Here is a 21,380-nt window from a genome sequence, read left to right as displayed (position 1 = left end):
ACATGCACACTACCATTGGACTGCACCCCACATTTTCCTCTCTCTTTCACCCTCAAGCTTCTATTCCCCTTCCCAGCACTGTAACCTCATAAATATGCTTCAGGATTGGAGAGTTGGTCTAGGTGAGGAGAGCTGATCTTGTGGTAGCAAGCATGACTTGTCCCCTTAGCTAAACAGGGTACACCCTGGTTGCATATGAATGGGAGACTAGAAGTGTGAGCACTGTAAGATATCCCCCTCACGGGATGGAGCCATTCTGGGAAGAGCAGAAGGTTTCAAGTTCCCTCCCTGGCATCACCAACATAGGGCTGAGTGAGATTCCTGCCTGCAACCTTGGAGAAGTTGCCACCAGTCTGTGAAGACAATACTGAGCTAGATAGACCAAAGGTCTGACTCAGTATATGGCAGCTTCGTATGTTCCTACCCTCTTTTTACTTTTATACCCTATTAAGAAACCCTGGCTTAGAGTTCACAATATTATTTACTACAAATACTCGTACTACATTATAATAGTAGTGTGTGATGTAAATAATGTAGTGCATAAATGTATAAGAACACAATGATATTATTCTTGAAAACTGGAAGTTCATGACAATTCTCTGTATGGGACCTATGCCATGGAAACCATTTGTTTTCAAGCAGTTGTCTAATTATTTTCCCAGTCAGACAATTCTGTTCTAATCTGGTGAATGAATCTTTCTATTATGGCAATATTCCAATCTTTTTTTTGCCAAAGGCCATAAAATATCTCAAAAATCTGGATATTCTAAAAAATTAATTAAAGCTGTCTTAAACGAAGAAATGAAAAGTGATATTGCTCACTAATTAGTATGAAGGTGGCTGATGGTCAATCTGCTGAGAAATAACGACCAGCCAAGGAAAGCCTCAAGGTATTCTGAAGACTATGGAGCACTACGGAGTTATTGACTGATTGAATGCTGGTTGCATGCAATGTCCCCCAGGCTTGGGTGGGTGGCAGGTGTGCTTCCCCTCCCACCTTTACACATGCTCAGCAGAAATGCTTCTACCTCTGATTCTGGTTTAGAACAAGCCAGGATTTGTCATGATGCACAAACCACATGGTCCTGGCTTATTCTGGCAGAGTTTCTAAACAAACCAGGATCTGTACTTGGGATGCAATCTGAGCTTCAGCTTTGGGTTTATTTGCATAATTTGGAGGGATTAAATCAAATTGCTTGGTTCAGATATCACAACAAGAAATGGCTTGTTCTAAACAAGAATCAGAAGTAGAATTGTACCTCCCCCATCACATGTAAAGAGGGAGTAGTGTGTACTCAAAATTCTAGGCAATGTCAGATGAAACCAGGATTAAAACTTGGCACCATGTGAATCTGAACTGGGCCACTCACTTGCACATTAGTTGCATAATAATTGCCTAGAAAGCCTTTTCAATACTGACAGAAATTTTACAAAACAGTCATGTCACTATCTCTAAATTCTGTTTGGAGAACTTACATGGAGATTAAAAATCCACCCACATTGAGGCTATTCTGACGATCAGCCGAAATCGGGCTAGGGGAGCCTAGCGCGATTTCGGCTGACAGTGTGAGCCACTGAGCTCACAGGCAAGCCTGGTGGCTCCCAGGCGGTTAACCCGCCTAAGTACCCCTCCCCTTAAACCGGGTTTGCAGAGCAAGCACTCCGCAAACCTGATTTTCATAATCGTGAGTAGCCGCGGTGCGGCTCTGCACCACAGCTACTCATGAGTAGACCCCCGGAGGGGAGGCGAAAAGCAGCCTCATGGCTCCGGGGGTCTGTCCAGTATGACCTGAGCACTCGCACAGGGCATACTGGAGCTTCTGAGGGCCGCGTGACCCCCGAACTCCCCAGCCCCTGCTGGCTCCGTCACAGAGCCAGCAATCGTGTGAGTGGGCGATCCGGCCCCCCAGGGCTCCTGCTCTCCCAGCTTAGCTCCCCAAACTGGGTCTCACTGATCATGAGACTCGGCTCATTATCTGGATCAAGAGGACTGAATCAATAGGATCTGAATCTGAAGAAGACTGGAATTTGAACAAGGAGTCTGAAGAATTGCTCTGTTTTTATTTGGCTTATGTAGAATGTGTTGGCATTTGGTTACAATAAAAAGGTTAACTTTATATATATGAAGGCAGTTACTTTGTAACCACTGAAAGGTTTGTTTATTGGCTGGTTGGTTTTAACCTTTGTTCACAGGCAGCAGTCTGACAAAGCTCAGGGGTTTTGGTGGCATCCTAAACTGCTCAATAAGAAGGGTCCCACCATAAATATTAGGTCCCAGAGGCATTGCTGGGTACTTAAAAGATCTGCGCCCTGGCCCACAGACTCCTCTCCACTCCTATTCTGATGATGAATCCTTTTCATGCAAGGAAACCAAAATTCTAACCCTAGCCAAAATTCTTTTCCATTTTTTGAAGCTATCATTCACCAGAACACCTCTGTTATAGCTGGTGTATTTCGACCCACAGTACTTGGTTTATTTTAAAAGTTTCCCTCCATTTTGCAATTACTTCTTGCAGCAACCTTACCACTGTGAAGTCTGGAAGGTGGGAATTTGTTTATTTTTACACTTATATCATGCTATTCCTCCAAGAAGCACAGAGCGGTGTACATGGTTATGTTTATCCCACAACAATCCTGTGAGGTAAGTTAGGCTATGGCACAACTTTAAAAAAAACAAAAAAAACTGCAGGAGGGCATTTTGGGGGGAATTACCTACCTTTGGAGTAGTTTGGGAGAATTACCTACCTTTGAGTTCCCTACCTCTTTGAACCATCATCTGGTCTGCTGAGTCCAGCAGCTGAGTTGCTGCTGGTCATGAGACCCACCCACCACGACTTTCCTCATGCTCTGGGTACTTGAGGGCCACCCACCCCACCCACTCAACCACCTTCCACTGTACACAACTGCTGCTCTGACACTGGATGTGAAAGCTGGCAACCACCCTTCCACCATGCCCAGCAGCTGGGTTGCCACTGTGCAGAAGGGATATTGGCTGTTTCTGACAGCTGGGTTGCCACTGCATGCAAGGGCTGTCTGCTACCCTATCCAATATGCTTGAAAGTCCTTCCCTCTCCATCATGAGTCCTTCCATCTCCATCAAGCTCCCTAGCACCTGGGTTGCTATACAATGAGAAAGAGAGAGACAGCCATTAACTGGGGTGTGGGGGGGTGCTCAGTGATAGATGAGACCATAATGGGAAATGCATGAAAAGGCCCAGCTCAGAGTATGCCCCTCCCCAGTGTTCCCTGCTTCTTCCATATAAGATGAGAGGTAGGGGTATGGGAGTGGAGGCTTCCAGCCAATTGGTGGGATTTGCAGAAAAGTGGAGGGAAAGACGGAAGACTTTGTGCCTAAGACAGCAGACAAGGCAAATACCCAGGATAGCAGTTGAAAAACTGCAATGGAACTTCCTTGGGGCTCAACTTTTTAAAGTTTAACTTTAGCTTTAACCATTTCAAAGCCATTAGAGGCAGGAAAGAGGGGGGAAAGCATGCTTTTATGTTGAGGCTTGTGTCATCAAGGTCTTCTCGTCCACCTCCTCTGGTGCTCCATGAACCAGCGAAGGCTTTAAAAATGGAACAGGAAGGGACCACAGACTATAGAAGACATTAGTGACTCTAGCATCTTTTATGGGAGCATGGACTATAGACAATGCTACACTTTTTTGCATCTTCTAAATCTAAAGTCCCTGACAGAAGAGAGGCAAGCCAGTGATAGGTTATCAGATGATCCTCTTTGTCCCTGAGCTTAGGACAAGCTTGGGATGGTGCTGCAATCCAGCCTTTACTGGAGTGCCCCATAACTTTACTGGAGCGCACCATGAGATGATGATTGCCCGACACCCAAGAAGACACGAGACACAAGGTATTGGTATAAATTAGGGCCACAATTTGTTTAAACTTCAAACAACAAAATTAAAGAGCAGGGATTGGCTCTCTTCCTCATACAGTGTGGTCCTATAGGCATGGCCACCAGGGCATGCCTAGCCTATGGCACAGGGTGAGACACCTTGGCTCCAGACAACCCCAAATGCTCTAAATCCAGGGCTGCCTATCCTAGCTGGCCTAGTGCCAAGCCTCTGTCATAGCATCGCCCCCAGGTAGCCGTTCAACAATTCTGTGGGGCTTAGCCTGACAGAGTAGATTGGCCAAGGGCAGATATCACTGAGGCGTGCAGTCTCTAGGGAGTTGTCCTTCTCGACCTATAGCCAAACGCTTACCTGAAGGTGTTCACCAGCCTAAGTTCTTCCCTACTGCACTGTACCTGCCATTTTGTGACCAATAAGACCATGCCTGACTACCTGACTACGGGTTGGTACAGTCAGGAGCAGGTGAAAAAGTATGTGCACCACTGGCCAATCAGGTGAACGCCCAAAAAATTCCTGCTCGGCCCCAAGAGGCGACCAGCCAAAACCCAGACTGTACCTTGGGGAGGGAGGGTGGGTCAGTTCGCTCAGAGCGAACTGAGTGTTCACCCGGCCAGAGCAGGCTGCGCGGCTGAAGCCCCGCCCCCTGCACGGGCCCATCGGCCAATAAGGCCGAAGCATGGATCGTGCTTCCCAGAGTGGGGCTGGGGAAAAGCACTGCACCGCTTATTCAAGTGGTGGGCAGCAGGATAAGGATGATGAAGGCTGCTAGAAGAGGATCCCTTTTCCAGTTGTTGAACTCATCCTGTAAGCTACAGATGTAAACAGCAAACAGGTCAACTCACAGGACAATTCTTCTAGTGATACAGATGCTTCATGAGGCAGTACAGCAGCAGGAAAGCATTTTTTCCCTCAGAAAATTTTGATTGAACTGCAGTAAAAAAATGTGAAGCTATTCCTCTTGCAGTCACAAATGGCTTCTAAATGAAATTGGCATGTATTACAAGGGCATTTAAAAAAAATTATTCTTTGCACACCAGTTTGTAAACTGTTGACATGGTTAATTCATGCTTTAATAGTATTTGCCTTTCAATATAATGCTATTAAAGTGCACATCTTGCACAGTGTAACATAACCCAAGGTGATCTTCACAAGATTTTGTGACCCTAACAACTTTGCCCTGCAACTTGTTTATGGACCAAGAGTGTTGATTGCATTAGTATTGATAACATGCTTGCTGACATTTCTCTTAACTGGGAAGAAAACCAGACTGAAGATAATTCATTATAATGGATTGATGATAAAATCTAAGGGCAAAGTTGAGTTTGGTGAGAGAATCTTAAGATATTTCCTAACCCCCAAATAGAAAAAGGGTGGGAAACTATGTATATTAATAGGAAAAGTCTTCTATAATTGATTCCCATTCAAATGGATCTTTAAAAATGTACTAAACTATAATTAAAATGATGTAATTTATTTTAAAAGGTAGATGAACAAAAGATGTTAAAGCTATTCCTTCAGCAAATATATATATATATATATATATATATATATATATATATATATATATATATATGAATGATCATAAATAATATGCAAGCATATTTATGATTCTAATACCAACTTTCAAGCATTAATCTGAGGGTCTGAATAGTGACTATAATATACAAATTGTACATGTGTGGGCTTCCTCTAGCCCTATTCAGACATGTTTGCACACTTGTACATGTTATTGTGTGAATGACTGTACCTGCATTCATTTTAAAAGCAAACCTGTATACAGGCCCCTCAAATATATGATACAGATAGGCAGTACACTACTGTATCTGTGATCAACATAACATGTGAATAACTGTACCTTTGTACAGATCTGTGTACACTGTACACACATCACACAAGTGTTGAACATAATGTTTGAATAGGGCTTTCGTGTGATCAGGAACTCTGAAAAAGGCAGAGTACTATGCAAAGCCATTTGCATTTGTCCTGGACTTCCAGCATTTCACTGAGGCCGATTTTAATTGATTCTGCTGGTTTTCTTGCTCTGTTATGCTTTTGTTGTCCTCCCATTCTGAACACTGGTCAACATCCAGCACAGCATGATGCAGGCAGTGTTGATCTACCCATGCTGCTGCAAGCTCGCGGTTAAGCTCTGGTAGTCTTGTGCTTTTGCACAAGAACACAAACACTTCGAGAGGCACACCTGCATTCTAGAAACACTAATTAGAATCACTTGACTTTCAGCAACTCTTCAGGCAAGATACTAAAAAGCAACACAATTTACTAAAATATCAAATACAATAAAACTCAGTGGCCGACATCCAGCACAGTGTAATACAGGCAGTGCCAATACACCCATACTGATGAAGGTTTGCAGCAAAACACCCATGGTCTTGTGCTTTTGCACAAGAGCACAAATACTTCAAGTAGTGTGCTTGCAAAGTAAATAAATAGGAATCCTGATCAGGTGTACAGTTGTAAAGGCAATGAATGACACTGTCCAGACCTTGAGATGAATCAGTGGGGGTCAGGAGAGGGAACAGTGGGTGCAATTCCAATTCCTCCCAGCCATAAGCTCATGTAAAATTCCCCTCATATAAAGGGGAATGATGGTTATTAAGAGAATGTCCTGAAGCCAGGATCATCAGCCCCAGAAGATCTCATATCACCAGACTTATTTAAAAGCATTGAATGATGGGTAGAGTGATTCAATTTCTGCACCATAAAGGTTTGAAGTGTCATTCATAGCTTCAGAATCTGCAAGTAGAGGTGTCCAAACAGTTCCCATTTGGAACCTGGAGGAACTAGACTCCAAGGGGGACTGTCCAAATTTATTTATTTATTTATTTATTTATTTATTGTTACATTTATATACCGCCTTTCATTAAAAACAATCCCAAGGCGATCTATGAAAGTTAAAAAACATACAATTAAAATGACAATTAAAATATTAAGCTAAAAATATAAAACCAATCTAATTTAAAATCTATAAAATACAAATATAAAAGCTATACATGAGTTAAACACATAGAAGCAGCAATAAAACAATCATGAAAAGGCCAGGATAAAAAGCCAAGATTCAACAAGCTTTCTAAAAACTGTGATGGAGTTAGAGGAGCGAATGGCCACTGGGAGAGCATTCGACAGTCTGGGGGCAGCAACAGGGAAGGCCCTGTCCCGAGTGCACGACAACCGAGCGTCCCTCATTGTCGGCACCTGGATCAGAGCCGCCTCAGATGACCTTGTCAAGCGGGCAGCAACCCTTGGGAGCAGGCAGTCCCTCAAGTGCCCCGGGCCCAAACCGTTAAGAGCTTTAAGGGTCAAAATCAGCACCTTGAATTGGACCCAGAAACAAACTGGCAGGCAGTGCAACTCTTTCAAAATGAGTGTGATGTGCTCCCATTGGGCAGCTCCAGATAAAACCCTAGCTGCCACGTTTTGCACTAGCTGCAGTTACCGGATATTCTTCAAGGGCAGCCCCACGTAGAGTGTGTTACAGTAATCCAGCCGTGATGTGACTAAGGCATGGGTAACTGTAGCCAGATCTGCCTTCTTGAGGAAAGGGATGCAGCTGGCGCACTAGCCGAAAACGTGCAAAGGCACCCTTGGCCACTGCCTCCACCTGAGCTTCCAAAAGCAGAGCCATGTCCAACAGAACCCCCAAGCTGCGTACTTGCTCCTTCAAGGGGAGTGCAACCCCATCCAGAACCGGTAAAATCTCCTCATCCTGATTGGCTCTCCTACTGACCAACAGTATCTCCGTCTTGTCCGGATTCAGTTTCAGTTTATTAGCCCATCACGGCCTACAGCCCCCGATTAAGGACATCCACAGCCTCCCTAGGATCAGGTGACAAGGAGCAATAAAGCTGAGTGTCATCTGCATATTGCTGACAGCTCAGTCCAAGTCCCTGGATAACCTCTCCCTGTGGTTTCATGTAGATGTTAAACAGCATGGGGGACAAGACTGAACCCTGCGGGACCCCACAGGCCAATGGCCATGGAGCCGACCAGTAGTCCTCCAGCACCACCTTCTGGACCCTCCCCCCAAGAAAGGATCGGAACCACTGCAACACAGTACCTCCAATTCTCATACTCGAGAGGCGTCCCAGAAGGATACCATGGTCGATGGTATCGAACGCCGCCGAGAGGTCCAGCAGAACCAACAGGGATGCACTCCCCCTGTCTGGTTCCCAGCGTAGGTCATCCACTAGAGCGACCAAGGCAGTCTCAGCCCTATATCCAGGGCGGAAGCCAAACGGAAAAGGGTCCAGATAATCTTTATCATCCAAGACCCTCTGCAGCTGGGACGCCACCACACGCTCCATCACCTTGCCCAAAAAGGGAAGGTTAGATACAGGTCTATAGTTGTCCAGGTTGGAGAGATCAAGGGAGGGCTTTTTTAATAGTGGTCTTACCACCGTCTCCTTGGGCATCCTGCCCTCCCTTAATGAAGCATTGATGATCACCTCCAACCATCTGCCTGTACCCTCCCTGGCAGCTTTTATTAGCCATGAAGGGCAAGGGTCAAGAGCGCATGATGTCACTCGCACACTGCAGAGGATCTTCTCCACATCCTCAGGCTGTACCTGCAAATGGTTTTCCCAAACAGAATCTACACTCTGTTTGGGAAAACCATTTGGACAGTCCTCCTTGAATGGAATGGAATCCAAATGGGAACTCTTTGAACACCTCTGTTTGCAGGCTCTGAAACTAGGAATGGCACCTTTATGATGCAGAAACTGAATCAGACTATTCAAGGCTAATCATTCAAGGCTGCCTGTTAGCTCTTCTAGGCATTTCTTAACTGGAGAAGACAGAAGGCACAATCTGTGGCCATTCCATGGAGCTACATTTCATGGTACCTTTACATTCCCTGCAGATGCAATTGATAGATAGATCTCTTTCAGTCTTCAGGCCCTGCTTGGGGTTATATGAGTTCAGTTGAACACTGAACATGATGAGATCAACATCTGCTTTCCCTGGCAGTTTCCAGTTCTGCAGAGCCTGCTCCTAGCACTGCCAGTTGGAACCTGCCTTCCCACTGCAGGATGCCTGTAGGATCACCCCCAACACACACACACACACACACACACACACACACACACGTTCACAAATATTGGTAATGCTAATGGACAAGCTTCTCTTCCAGCTGCTGCTGATGCATTTGCATGCTTCTCTTAATAGGCAGTTTATCAGCCTGCACTAAAACAAATAATGAACATGTTAAAAATAAATTGATGCAAGCATATTTAGCCTGCAGTGTCACTCTACATTCAATCTAGTATTGGGGAGGTGGGGACAAATTTGCCCTCTCCTGTGGTTTGAAAAAGGATGAGGCTAGATCAGGATTAAGAACATAAGAACAGCCCTGCTGGATCAGGCCCAAGGCCCATCTAGTCCAGCATCCAGTTTCACACAGTGGCCCACCTGATGCTGCTGGAAGCCTACAGACAGTTGAGGGCATGCCCTCCCTCCTGCTGTTACTCCCCTGAAACTGGTATTCAAAGGCATCCTGCCTCTGAGGCTGGAGGTGGCCTATAGCCCTCAGACTAGCAGCCATTGAAAGAAGCCCTCCTCCATGAAGTTATCCAAAATTAGGAGAAGCACTGAGGGAGGAGACAAGGAGTCTGTTTAGCTAGCTTTCTTCCCAGCATACCATCTGCAGGGATGATTGGCATCCCAAGGAAAACTTTGAACTTTACTGGTGCCTTCTTAGGGGCCAAGTAGGGTTTATTTATTTATTTTACTTTCTGGAAGATTACTAGCTGTTCTAGGAGTCTATTTTGCCTACTCCATACTGTTCCTTATTTCGTCAGGCTCTGTTTCAATTATGGTGGGCAAGGTAAGACTGTACATTTGAGTTTAGTCATGTAAACAATTTACTGTATATTTTTGTCTGAGATTCCCACTGCCAGAAGTTCCAACTGTATGCGTCCTACAGCCCTTTTGTTTACTCCAAATGCATGTATTGATAGGATGTGGTCTTAGCAAAGCTTTTGCTTTGCATACTGAAGGCCCTGGTTCAGTCCCTGTCCTCTCCTGGTAGGGATGGGAGAGGCTCCTGCTTGAAACTTTGGAGAGCTGCTGCCAGTCAGCATAGACAATACTGAGATAGATGGACCAGTGGTCTTGATATAAGGCAGCTTCCTATGTTCCATTCAGCTTAACTCTGAGACTATGTGTTCTTCAAAAGATACAGACTATAAAAAATGACACAACAAATAAACATGTTGTCTGTGTATTTTGTTGCAACTGGGATCCTAGAAGGATTTGCTCTCAGCCACAGTGTCTCATAGTGACCACTGGGGTCTTTAGGGTCATAGATTTTTTTAAAAAAAGTATGGGACTCCTCCCTTCTTAGTTCTCACAGAATTTGTAATCTCTCATTAATCTCTCCCAGGGATGGCTGTTGTATCTCTCTCTCCCCTTTCAGCCTTAAAGCTCAGCTTTCCTATTTGTAACTTCCAAATAAATCCTTGTTCTTCAAACTAAAAGAACTGTCTCCAGACCTCCTGCCTGGCTGGCTGAAGTCTCACTCTACTGGTTTTGCTCTGCTAATAGGAGTGGAACAGCCATTCTTCTCCTATACATTTCACATATACCCCATTCAGGAAGTAGATTTCCTCCCTAAACTCTTCTAGTATGGCTTGATTGAACCAAGTGGAAAATGCCTTCAAGTCTGAGAGTTCAAGATGATAATCTGAGTATTTTCTTCCCCAAAGATGAATGGTTTCTTATAGTACCCACACAGGCAATTGTTGAGCAAATAAAAGACAAATATCAGCATATGGGCAGCTTAACTCTAGGAACAATAGGATATTTTTCCATTCTTAGTTGATGGGCTGTAGATGCAAATAAACAGCCTGTAGCCCCTCCCTCCCCTAAAGAGTGAACCGGAAGTGAACCCTGTCCTGACTGACAGGCAGTGACCTATAGGGATCAGCCACTCAGCATACAGTAGGAGGGACCTAGAGGTCCTTGTGGCAGGAAGAGTAGGGGTTCTTTGTTCTCAATTGGAGCCAGGCTTGGCTTGCAACAAGATGGAATTGGCTACTGAAAAGGCCAGCAGGTCCTTGGGAGACAGGATTGCAGGATACTTGAAGCTCATCAGGTAAGGGGTGAGTTTTCAAGGGAAAGAGGATTTAGTCTAGGGACAGTTTGTTAGTCAGCTGTGTCAGAAAATTATCTTTCTTTTTGTGTGCTCTGCTCATCCCTGCTATTGATCTAAGTTTGTTTATTTGTAAAGTAAGAAACGCTAAGCCTGTGATTAAGTCCATCCAGGCTGCTGCAAAAATCTCTGTAACCTAAAGGGGCTTTTAAAGGTTCCTATATCCCTGATTCTTGCAACTGGTGCTTTTTGAAGCATTTTTGTAACTACTGAATGTTTCTTTTACCTGTAACTAAAAGCTGAGAAAGCCTCAGATGGAAGCAGTCTGTAGTATTTTGAATAAAGTTTTTCTCTCTTTGTTCTTTGGATTTTACCTGCCTCTGAGTGGATTTCTAACTCAGAAAAAGAGGTTTTACTCTGGTGCAACACATGTCTCAATTTTAATTGCTCAGCAACTCTACCAAGTATTCTCATCACATGTAGGCTTGCAAGTGGTGGTTTTTGTGTATTTTTCCAATAGTAAAGAGAAGTAGAGTTCCCTGGAATTTTGCCCACACTGTGGGGAGGGGGGTGGACAGACTAAACTGTGTCAAAAAGTGCATGGTGGCAGTGATTGAGCTACTAAAGGAACAGTCTAACTTAAAAGGAACAAAGGAACATCTTTTGTGGGTGAAAGCAAGGGAGGGAATGGTTCCACATATTCCTTCCCCTCATGTGGGCTTGCTTTGAGACAAAGTCTGAGTTAAATCCGGTACACAGCCACTCAAAAACAGAGAATTGCCTTTTAGCAATTATAATTTAACAAAACTGTAGTAGGCCACATGGCTTCCTATTGTAATGACTGGCAAAGAGTCATAGGTGATGACTGATGATTGGTACATACCAATTTTCAACAACAAAGTTTACAAAGCAGTTTACATAATGAAAGGTTAAATGGTTACCCATCCCAAAGGGCCTCACAGTCTAAAAAGAAACATGAGGGAGACAGCTACAGGGAGACACTATGCTGGCATGGAGAGAAACAGTTGATCTTCCACTGCTAATGCTACTTTAGAGGATCTGTAGATAGCATGAAAGCAGTTTCCCTCCTGGTCCAGTCAAAACATAACAACAGAAAATTTTTGTGATTTGGCTTCATGGGTCTTAGTTCATTCTTAGGATAGCCCAAGTCCTATGGCATGATCAAGTAATTTAGCAAGACTGCCCACTGGCCACTGGTAGCACATGCTTTGCATGTAGAAAGTTCCAGGTTCAATCTTTGGCATCTCAAGTTTTTCTTTTTTTTTCTTTTTTAAACTTGGGTAGGAAGACTAGCAAAGACTTCTACTTCGAATATTACTACTCCAAATATTTATATACCACTTTTCAATAAAAGTTCCAAAAGTGGTTTACATAGAGAAATAAATATAAATATATAAAGATGAATCCCTGTCCCCAAAGGACTCAGTCTAAAAACTAGTTCTACATTGAACCCTGGCTGCTTGGCATAATATCAACTTAGCTGCCAATTTTCTTTGCACATTCCTAATTCCCTTTTAATTTTAAATCAAATTATGCATACTTCCCTGACTCTGAATATAGCTGTTTTCTGTTAAGCACAAGTTCATTGAATAAACAGTGACATTTCAGAGTAGATTCAATTTTCCTTAACCTGAATGCAGTTGAATAAACAGCTCTCAAGTCTTGACAATGCAACAGCATCATAATGGAAATTTACATCCCACCCCCTGCGGAAAACACTGTTCTAAGTTCTGCTCTGCAATAGCATCACCACCATCAAGTAGTAGCAGCAGCAGCAGCAACACACACCAGAAATCCTTTCCCTACAGTGCTCCCTTGAGTCCCTTTAAGCCTTGTTTGGAAGAGGTCAAAACCATGCCAGAAAGGTCAGCCACAGAGTTGAAAGACTTCTCGGATAGAATATTCCTCTGCAGTCAAGTTTCTGTTCTCTTCATTATCTGTTTGTTTGTTTTTTAATCTATTTTGCTCATCAGCTTCCATTCTAGTGGCTTTCCCATGTTCAGCAATTCATTCTCATCATCTTAACAACAAAATGTTAGATCAGATGGCAAATAAAAAATAGAGGACTAGTTTTTCTTAATATTCATTCACACTGAATGATTTCTAACTGTAGAGGTAGCACTCTAGCCCTAATCAAAACAGAATTGCCTTAATAGTTTAATCCATTAACATTAAACCATTTTCTTTAAGTCATTCTACAAACAACTGACGGCTTACAAATCACCTTTCTATCCACCCAGGTACGCTATGTGAAGCATTGCATTTTATTCTGTTGTAATGTGTATTGTTTCATTGTAAACTGCCCAGAGACATAAGTTTTGAGCGCTATACAAATATATCAAATAAATAAATAAAGTATTTTCACATTGTGTGTGCTGGTTTGTTTTTTAAAACCTGTTCCAAAGATCTGTCAAATGAGCACAAGAGCAGAAATTTTATGCATTTTAAAAAATATATATTTATGTTGTTGTTGCTGTTGTTGTTGTTATTATTATTATTATTATTATTAAAACTTTTATACCGCCCTTCCAAAAGGCTCAGGGCGGTTTACATTAAAACACCATTAAAATCAATTAATAATTAAACAAAAATTATAAAACATAAAACAATGATTAATAATTAAAAACATCATAAAACAACAATTAAATAATCAAAACAATTTAAAAACAAGTTTTAAAAAGCTGAGAAAGCCTGGTTGAAGAGATGTGTTTTCAGGTGTTTTCTGAAAATTGCCAGAGATGGGGAGGATCGTATCTCAGCAGGAAGCGCATTCCACAATCTTGGGCAGCAGCCGAGAAGGCCTGTCTCTGTGTAGCCACCAAACGAGTTGGTAGCAACTGGAGACGGACCTCCACAAGTGACCACAGCGGCTGGTTGGGCTCATAGCTCATAGTTGGCAATGTTCAGATTGTTTTACTTTGTTATATTATACAGAAGCCACTCAAAGATGTAAAAGACAGAGTAAAAGTAAAAGAATGAAATATATTCCATTTAATTTACTGTTTTAATCTGCTTAATACTATGTTTGAGGGTACTCACATAGACAATTTAGTGCGATTTGGGGTGTGTATGTGACTACACCTCAGATAGCTTCTGTTCAGCTTCATAGCCTGTTAAGCACTGCCAGTGGTTAGTATGGAGCCATAGGGCTGGTTCACTTGTAATGGGAAACCAGAGGTCCCTTCACCTACAGTTTCCACACCTGAACATCCAACTGGGAATTGGAGTTACCATCAAAAGGGGGGGCATGGTTTCCCTTCCCAAACCATGCTTTGTCGCCTTCAGTTCACTCTAGGTTTCATCTGCTGGGGCTCCGGTTTGCCTGTGCCAGCATTACATATGAACGCTGGCACACAGTTTCATCATTCTAAAACCAGAGTTCAGAGAGGAAGCTCCTCCCCCGCTCTGGCTCCTATTGGCTGTGTGGGCTGTCCTTCAGCAAAGAAGGAAGCCCACACAGCCAGCTCCCTGCAATCTCACTGAGTGCAGAGAGGACCCTCTCCTAAACGTAGGTGTATCTGAGAGCAGGGGGAGGGGCGTGGAACCACAGGTATACTGGACCCACGGTTCCCTGTTACATTTGAACAAGCCCATAGACAGCCTGGTGCTACAGACATCTGAGTGGCAGCTGGCTGACTTCTGCCCCATCCCCTAGTAGCTGTAAGAATGCTGGCAGGGGAGGAATGCTGTGAGTAGGCAGGAAAGGAAGAACACTCTTGCCACTAGAAACCACAGCAAGCAAGCAAGCAAGCAGGATGGGGGCGGGGCTTGAATGCTCCAAGAAGCCTACCTGTCAACCAGTTACTACCTGCCTTAGCAAACCATCCTATCAGCAGCAAGACAAAATATATGTCTTAAAGTGCCTTTGAGCAGAGGAAAGGGGAACAAAACCGTCTGGCTCATAAGGGAGCCATATTGTGTTTCCAGAACTCAGCCATGGATGATAGTGGGCTGCCTGAGCTGAGGGACAGCATTCAAATGCTGGATGATATGAGCTGCCTGAACTGAGGCATGGCAAGGCTTAGGGTTGATTGTTAGACCTCTGAAAGCAATCACCACAAAAAGAAATGTGTTTGAAGCTCAAACATTCAGACCAGCCTATCTGATTCATCAGGTTGCAAGTGTTCGTAGCCTTTTGCAGTCACTTGTCAGGGCTAACTCAATGAGAAGTTCCCCAGAATGGCTAGGATTATTTCATATATAAAAAAAATAAATCAGAAGATAAATTTGGCTTTACTTGGGAACCCTTTATACTTTATAATTTGTCACAGGGTCTTATACCCCATCCGAGATTTGGATTTTCTCTGCTAATGAATCCCTGAGCGAGTTTCTTTTAATTTTGATACTGTTAAATGCTGATATTTAGTTATTCAGTTGGATGTTCTGTTTGAACATTTAAGATTGGTGGTTGAAAGTTCTAATTAGAATACTTCTTGTTAGGAGGAGATGTTGATAGCTGGTCAGGAGGAGGTGTTGTTTTCCGGTTTGATGTACAAGACATATATGAGATGGTATCTACTACACTTGTGCATCCTTCTTTTTCTGTATTCTGTATTTCTGTATTCTTTTTTTATATTAATATAAAAAAATTAGAGAGAAAGCGGGGGGGTTCCCCAGCATTGAAGCCATTTTATGATATTTTGGTACACACAAGCAAGCAAAGCATTTTGTGGGCAGGGTTAGAATCCCTGAAAAAGTCATTCCACTCTCCACCACATTCACATAACATCTGAAAGCAGCTTGTGATATATGTGGAACCTGTAAAACCTTGATCCAGGACATTAGTTTCTGTGTGCAGGATGTCATAGTTCAGTTGTGTCACGCTAAGCTTCATGGAGTAGAAGGACAAGCTACCCATCTGTTCAACCAATAAAATAATAATACTCTGTATTGTTTTGTTAATATAATGTAGAAACCTTTTATTTGAATCAAATTGTATCAACAAAATTCTAAATCAGAAAAGTGAATACCAATCTTAAATGGGTCCACCTACTAGAACTTTTTCCAAGATTATTTTACCTGGCCAGAGTACAGCCATGAACCACTTTAAGATGGTTTAGTTTGACTGACTTCAATAGTACCAAGACAGCCTCAGTGGTGCTTTAGTTTGTAGATTGCGCTGGTAATTTAATAATCTGAGACCAACTTTGCAATAACATGGTAAACAATTTGGGCATAGGTGTCAGTGGAATAAGAGTTCAGGGTCAAGTTTCATAAAGAACTTCTATACTTTGAGCTGCATAGAGGTGTGTAATAGTAGTAGTGAGAGACATGGATTTGCAGTATGAAACCGAAGTTATCAGATTTGATGTATGTTTAGATTTAAAACTATTGGGTCCCTGGCACCATGCATAAGACAATAATTCATAGCAAAAGTCAACCTATAAACCTATAAATCTGTCATCAAAATTGTGCATTTTATTATACCTCTATTATATTCCAATTAAAACAGAAAGTAGGTTTTTGTCCTAAGAACTAGATAACAGCATTTGTTAATTTAAATGAAAGCCCTGTCCTAGTGCAACTAATTGAAGCAAAATCATACTATGTGTATTTTTTCCTCCTTAAATAAGAAAAAGGAATGGATGTGAAGGAAGCATGAGTTCTTTTAATTATTATTGGCTGCTGTTCAGTGCAGGATTTTTTAAAAAGTCATTATAAATAGCTGTTATGGTTTGCTTCAAAAATCTAGATTAAACCAGGCAATATCAAAGTAGCAACATTACAGTACATTTGCTCCTTTGAATTGCACAAAGCTGTACTTTAAATAATAAAATACAATAAGCCTGCTTTTCTTAATTTACTCTAACATGCTGAAAAATAATTAACATCTAAATCTGTAACTGGCCAGTTACATTGTTTAAAACCTATTTTCTAATTCAGCACATTTTATTGCATGCTTGGTGCTTCCTAATTTCAATAAAGATATTATATATTCATTCACCTAGCCTACAAAAAGAAAGAAAGACATTTTAAAGAAACCATCCCTCCTTGCTAAAGTCCTATATACCTTTCGTTTTCCATGGCAAAATATTACTGTAGTGTCAAAACTCTCGTTTTATTTAAAATGATGTAAGTCTGACACTCTATGGATGTGAAAACTCTGAAGAAGCAAGATAGAAAAAGTATTGACACTTTTGAACTTTAGTGCTGGAGAAGACTTTTGAGGATACCATGGACAGCTAGGAAAACAAGCAATTGGATCATAGAACAAATCCATCCAGAATTTTCACTCGAAGCACAAATGAGCAGGCTCAAACTATCATACTTCGGACACATTATGCAAAAACCAAGCTCCCTTGAGAAGTCCATAATTCTGGTGAAAGTTGAGGGAAAGAGAAGAAGAGGACGATCAAAAGCAAGGTGGATAGACTTGATTACTACAACAATGAATTGCCACTGAGAGACTTTAAAGGCCATCTGTTTGAAGACAGATCATCCTGGAGAGAATCTATCTATGTGGTAGCTAAGAGTCGATGCCGACTTGATGGCACTTAATCAATCAATCAATATGTAACCACATTAGAAATGCTATCAAAGTTGGAGAGACAACAAAATAGGGACCTGGATGTTTCTCCTATATCTTCAGTAGCTTTTCATAAATATTTCAGTATGGTAAAAGGTTTCTATTTGGGAGAAAACCAATGGGAGAGAACCAATAACTTCAAGTTCTGCAATCTGTCTATTGTGGAAAGATTTATTACATTTATGAAAATTGAAGATATTATACCAGACGTACTAGACCATGGAACCAGACTGTGGTGCCAACATTCTGAAATTTAGAAGTGATCCAAAGGAATCGGACATGTCATCTGACAAACAATCCATTTTAATATTTGCTGATAAATTTAATATCATAGCAGTGTCTTTTGACAAAAATATATAAATTATTGATGAGTTGTTCAGTGTTGATAATAAATATTGAAAATTATGAGCAAGAGGACAAAATATCCATATTTTAACATCCCAGTGAATAATGGTCTGCATAAATTGTGCTATAATTTCATCAAATGTGGCAATTAAAGGTGTTGTGTGTGTGTGTGTGTGTGTGTGTGTGTGTTTAAAGTGAATCATCGGTATTATATTTCATGCCTCATATACAAATTATTCAGCCCCCAGCCAGTGCTGGCACTGTAATCTAAACACAGATTTTATGCACATTCAGTGGAATTGCAAAGTAATCCAGTCATTTGGATTGAGGTGCCAGTAATGGGCAACCAAATGGACAATATCATCAAGACTTCTCAGCTGGTATTGTTAAGTATCTTTGGATAGTTAATGAATTATAACAAAGTTTTGGTGAGCGACCTTTTGCAGGCACAAACATGCTAACTGCTAAATAAAAATTGCTGTCAATTGATGAATAGTGCAGAAAAATTGGATGGGTAAAGAAAACGATGAAATATTCTGCAGTATTAAAAATGCAATGGGCTGGAATGGGCCAATGATTATCTTTAGAACACAGTGGGAGAAATCTGTGGTATCCTCTAATAAGAGCTATTCCAGTGAGAATAGTTGGTCAGTAATTATATCATCACTATTATTACGTTTCTAGTAGTAGAAGGCATTAGTAGAAGGCATTGTTTTATCATAGCCCTGGAATCAGAGCTCTTGCTATCAGAAGAGACATGGAGAATGAAAAAGGTTCAGGAACCATCCAGGAGATAATTTCTTAAGAACCACCCCATACGGAATTCCTTCTGAAGATGACCCCAGGGGACCATCAATGCCTCCATCCTCTGTGACAAGTTGGCTGCAAAGCATCATTCCCAGTACCATCTACGATGCAGGAAGGTACCCCTTCACTACCACAACAAATCTAGCGGCAACAAAATGCTCACCAGCTCCATTGGAGACAGTGAGCCGGGTCTCATGATCAGTGAGACCTGGTTTCAGAGAGTGAGCAGGGAGAGCGGGCTAAGCCCGCTCTCCCTGGACGTGAGCAGAGCAGGAGCCCTGGGCGGCCGAATCGGACGCCCACACGATTGCCGGCTCCATGACAGAGCCAGAGGGGTCTGGGGGAAGGGGGGCCAATCGTCCCCTGGAAGCTCCAGCATGCCCTGCGCAAGTGCGCAGGGCATGCTGGAGAGACCCCCGGAGCCGGGAGGTGGCTTTTCGCTTCCCCTCTGGGGATCTCCTCATGTGTAGCTGCACCACGGAGCCCCGCCATGGCTACTCACGATCAAAAAAACTGGATTTGCGGAGCGCTCGCTCCACAAACCCATTTTTAGGGGAGGGGTACTTAGGTGGGTTAACCGCCTGGGAGCCACCGGGCTCACCTGCAAGCCCGGTGGCTCCCACGATCAGGCAAAATTGGGCTAGGCTCCCCTAGGCCAATTTTGCTTGATTTTGGAAACGGCCCCAGTGTCTGCAGAATTGGGTATGCTCCCTTCATACCAAGCCTTGAGACATATACCTTGCTGTTTGTCACCAGGGTGTTGCTGGAGCAATATTCCAAGTTCTCTGCATCTTGGTTTTCCTTCACTTTAGCCCCACAGTGAGGTACTAACCTCCAGTAACCTAGCCTGAAGAGCCCTGAAAGAGGATGCTCTATACATAGCCTCTACTGATCAGTCAGTGATTTCCCCCTTTAATGTATTTTTATGTTTTTATATGGTTTTTATCTTTTTCATAAATAAACCTATCTGTATTGATATTTTGATTCCAACCTCTTGATATATATTTATATTTTATATATATGAATGACACCAAAGCTAAATATCACTATGGTAAATTCATTTGTAAGGTAGAATTCATTTTCTTAATGTAAACATTGCTAAATTCATTATGGAACTTATATATCACCACCCCTTGTCTAAACTACAGACACTCTATAATTAAACATGATGTATTTACAAATTCAGAAAAGCATTCTAACATTCAGAAATTAATCATGATGTCTATGCTATCAGGGAAATATATATAGCCTTAATTATTTGAGAAGTCAAAGGATGTCACATCTGACAGATCTATGTTATGGCCCTGAACTATGTCAGTGTACAGTATTTGTCTTCTTGTCCTAGCCCAATGGTCTCTTAAGACAATGTTGCTACTATCTGAATAAAAACAGTTTATTCCCAAAATGTGTTATCATTTTTTTTCATTGTTTTGGTTTAGATCCTATGGAACCTATTATGTTCATCTGCAAAAATAATTATGTCAACTTTATCTACATTATTGTACACTCTTTGACTGAAATTGAAGGCATACAGTCAAGGTCAGCAGGTGATGGACTTAAAATGTAATCCATCTTTAAAAGATAGATTAGATTTCACACCAAAATTAGAGTTTGACACAGATAACATTCACACTACTCTCTCGGGTGTCCTTTGTTATACCATAAGTAGGACACTGCATTCATTTCTGCCATAGTGCTGTCTTTCCATTTTGGTCATCTGCTTCGTATGAGAGAAAAGGGTCCCTAGATTACAATGGGGGGAAATAAGCTTTATAAGAAATGGGACTGTACAAATTTCAAAACATGGATAGACAAGAAAATTCAAGAAAAATTACACACCGGCATACAATCACCCAATGGAACTTGGACTATAGTGGCATGCACCGTGTTATTAAAACTGCAACCTGGCTAAGGTTAGCAAGACTGTTTCTTCCAGCTATTGTTTCTAATGGCAACTAGAAACACACATTGATTTGTATAAGTCTTGATTCCACAATGGCAACTGGAATGCCTTGAAGTTACTATGTATGTGCATTCACCCACATGTTCTGCTTTGCAGACTCCCAACTTCTGCCCATTCCAAGGCACAAGATCTGTGTGTACATCATTATATCCTATTTATTATGGTCAAATAGCAGAGTGACATCATCATGCTTACTCAGGCTGGAGAACAGAGTCAGTCATGGCTTCCCTCCATGTACTGCAAAGAATCTAGATGATATGCCATTTCCTAAAAATAAGTTAATTTTATGACAAAAACTACCCATTCAATTTAAAGAATAAAAATCACAAATAAAAACTACAATGCAGCAAGATCAATAGAAATAGCACTATGCAAGTGTGATGGGCCGTTTTAAGTAATTGCACAACTGTGATTTTGTGCAAAACCACCAGGTCTGGCATGTACAATAGTGCCAGCTGATTGGGAACGCCAGCATTGCCTGGGAATGCCACCATGTGGGTCAATGTCCTTTAGATGCTCTCACACCCATTTCTCACTATCAGTCTGACACATCTTTCCCCAACAAGTCTATCCAGTGTTGATTATAAAACCTCTGGGCATCTCTGTATTTCATATGGCTCCTAGAACACCACTGATAATAAATAAATGCCAAGTCATACTAATATTGCTCTAATCAGCAGGCTCCGAAAGCAGCAATTACTGCAGAACAATATAATATGTGTGTGCTCCCAGCTTTGCCTGTAG

The 21,380-nt window shown here is 42.0% G+C and overlaps 1 protein-coding gene across 8 annotated transcripts in view; it reads right to left on the bottom strand.

Moving 5' to 3' along the window:
- Nucleotides 1-21,380, bottom strand: part of IMMP2L (inner mitochondrial membrane peptidase subunit 2) — a 753,382-nt gene that overhangs the window by 112,831 nt on the left and 619,171 nt on the right. For 2 of the 8 annotated variants that reach the window (XM_053252301.1, XM_053252303.1), the window contains exon 6: nt 20,832-20,903. The exons of 5 other annotated variants lie outside the window; for them this stretch is intronic. In XM_053252301.1, coding sequence (XP_053108276.1) covers nt 20,850-20,903 — 54 coding nt within the window. In that variant the 3' untranslated portion in view covers nt 20,832-20,849. Of the gene's footprint in view, nt 1-20,094; nt 20,417-20,831; nt 20,904-21,380 lie in introns of those variants that run through there. One more of the 8 variants, XM_053252302.1, reaches the window with a different exon arrangement.

The sequence above is a fragment of the Hemicordylus capensis genome, chromosome 5, assembly GCF_027244095.1.
Source record: "Hemicordylus capensis ecotype Gifberg chromosome 5, rHemCap1.1.pri, whole genome shotgun sequence".
Lineage (NCBI taxonomy): Eukaryota > Metazoa > Chordata > Lepidosauria > Squamata > Cordylidae > Hemicordylus > Hemicordylus capensis.
This window is presented reverse-complemented; position numbering and strand designations above follow the sequence as displayed.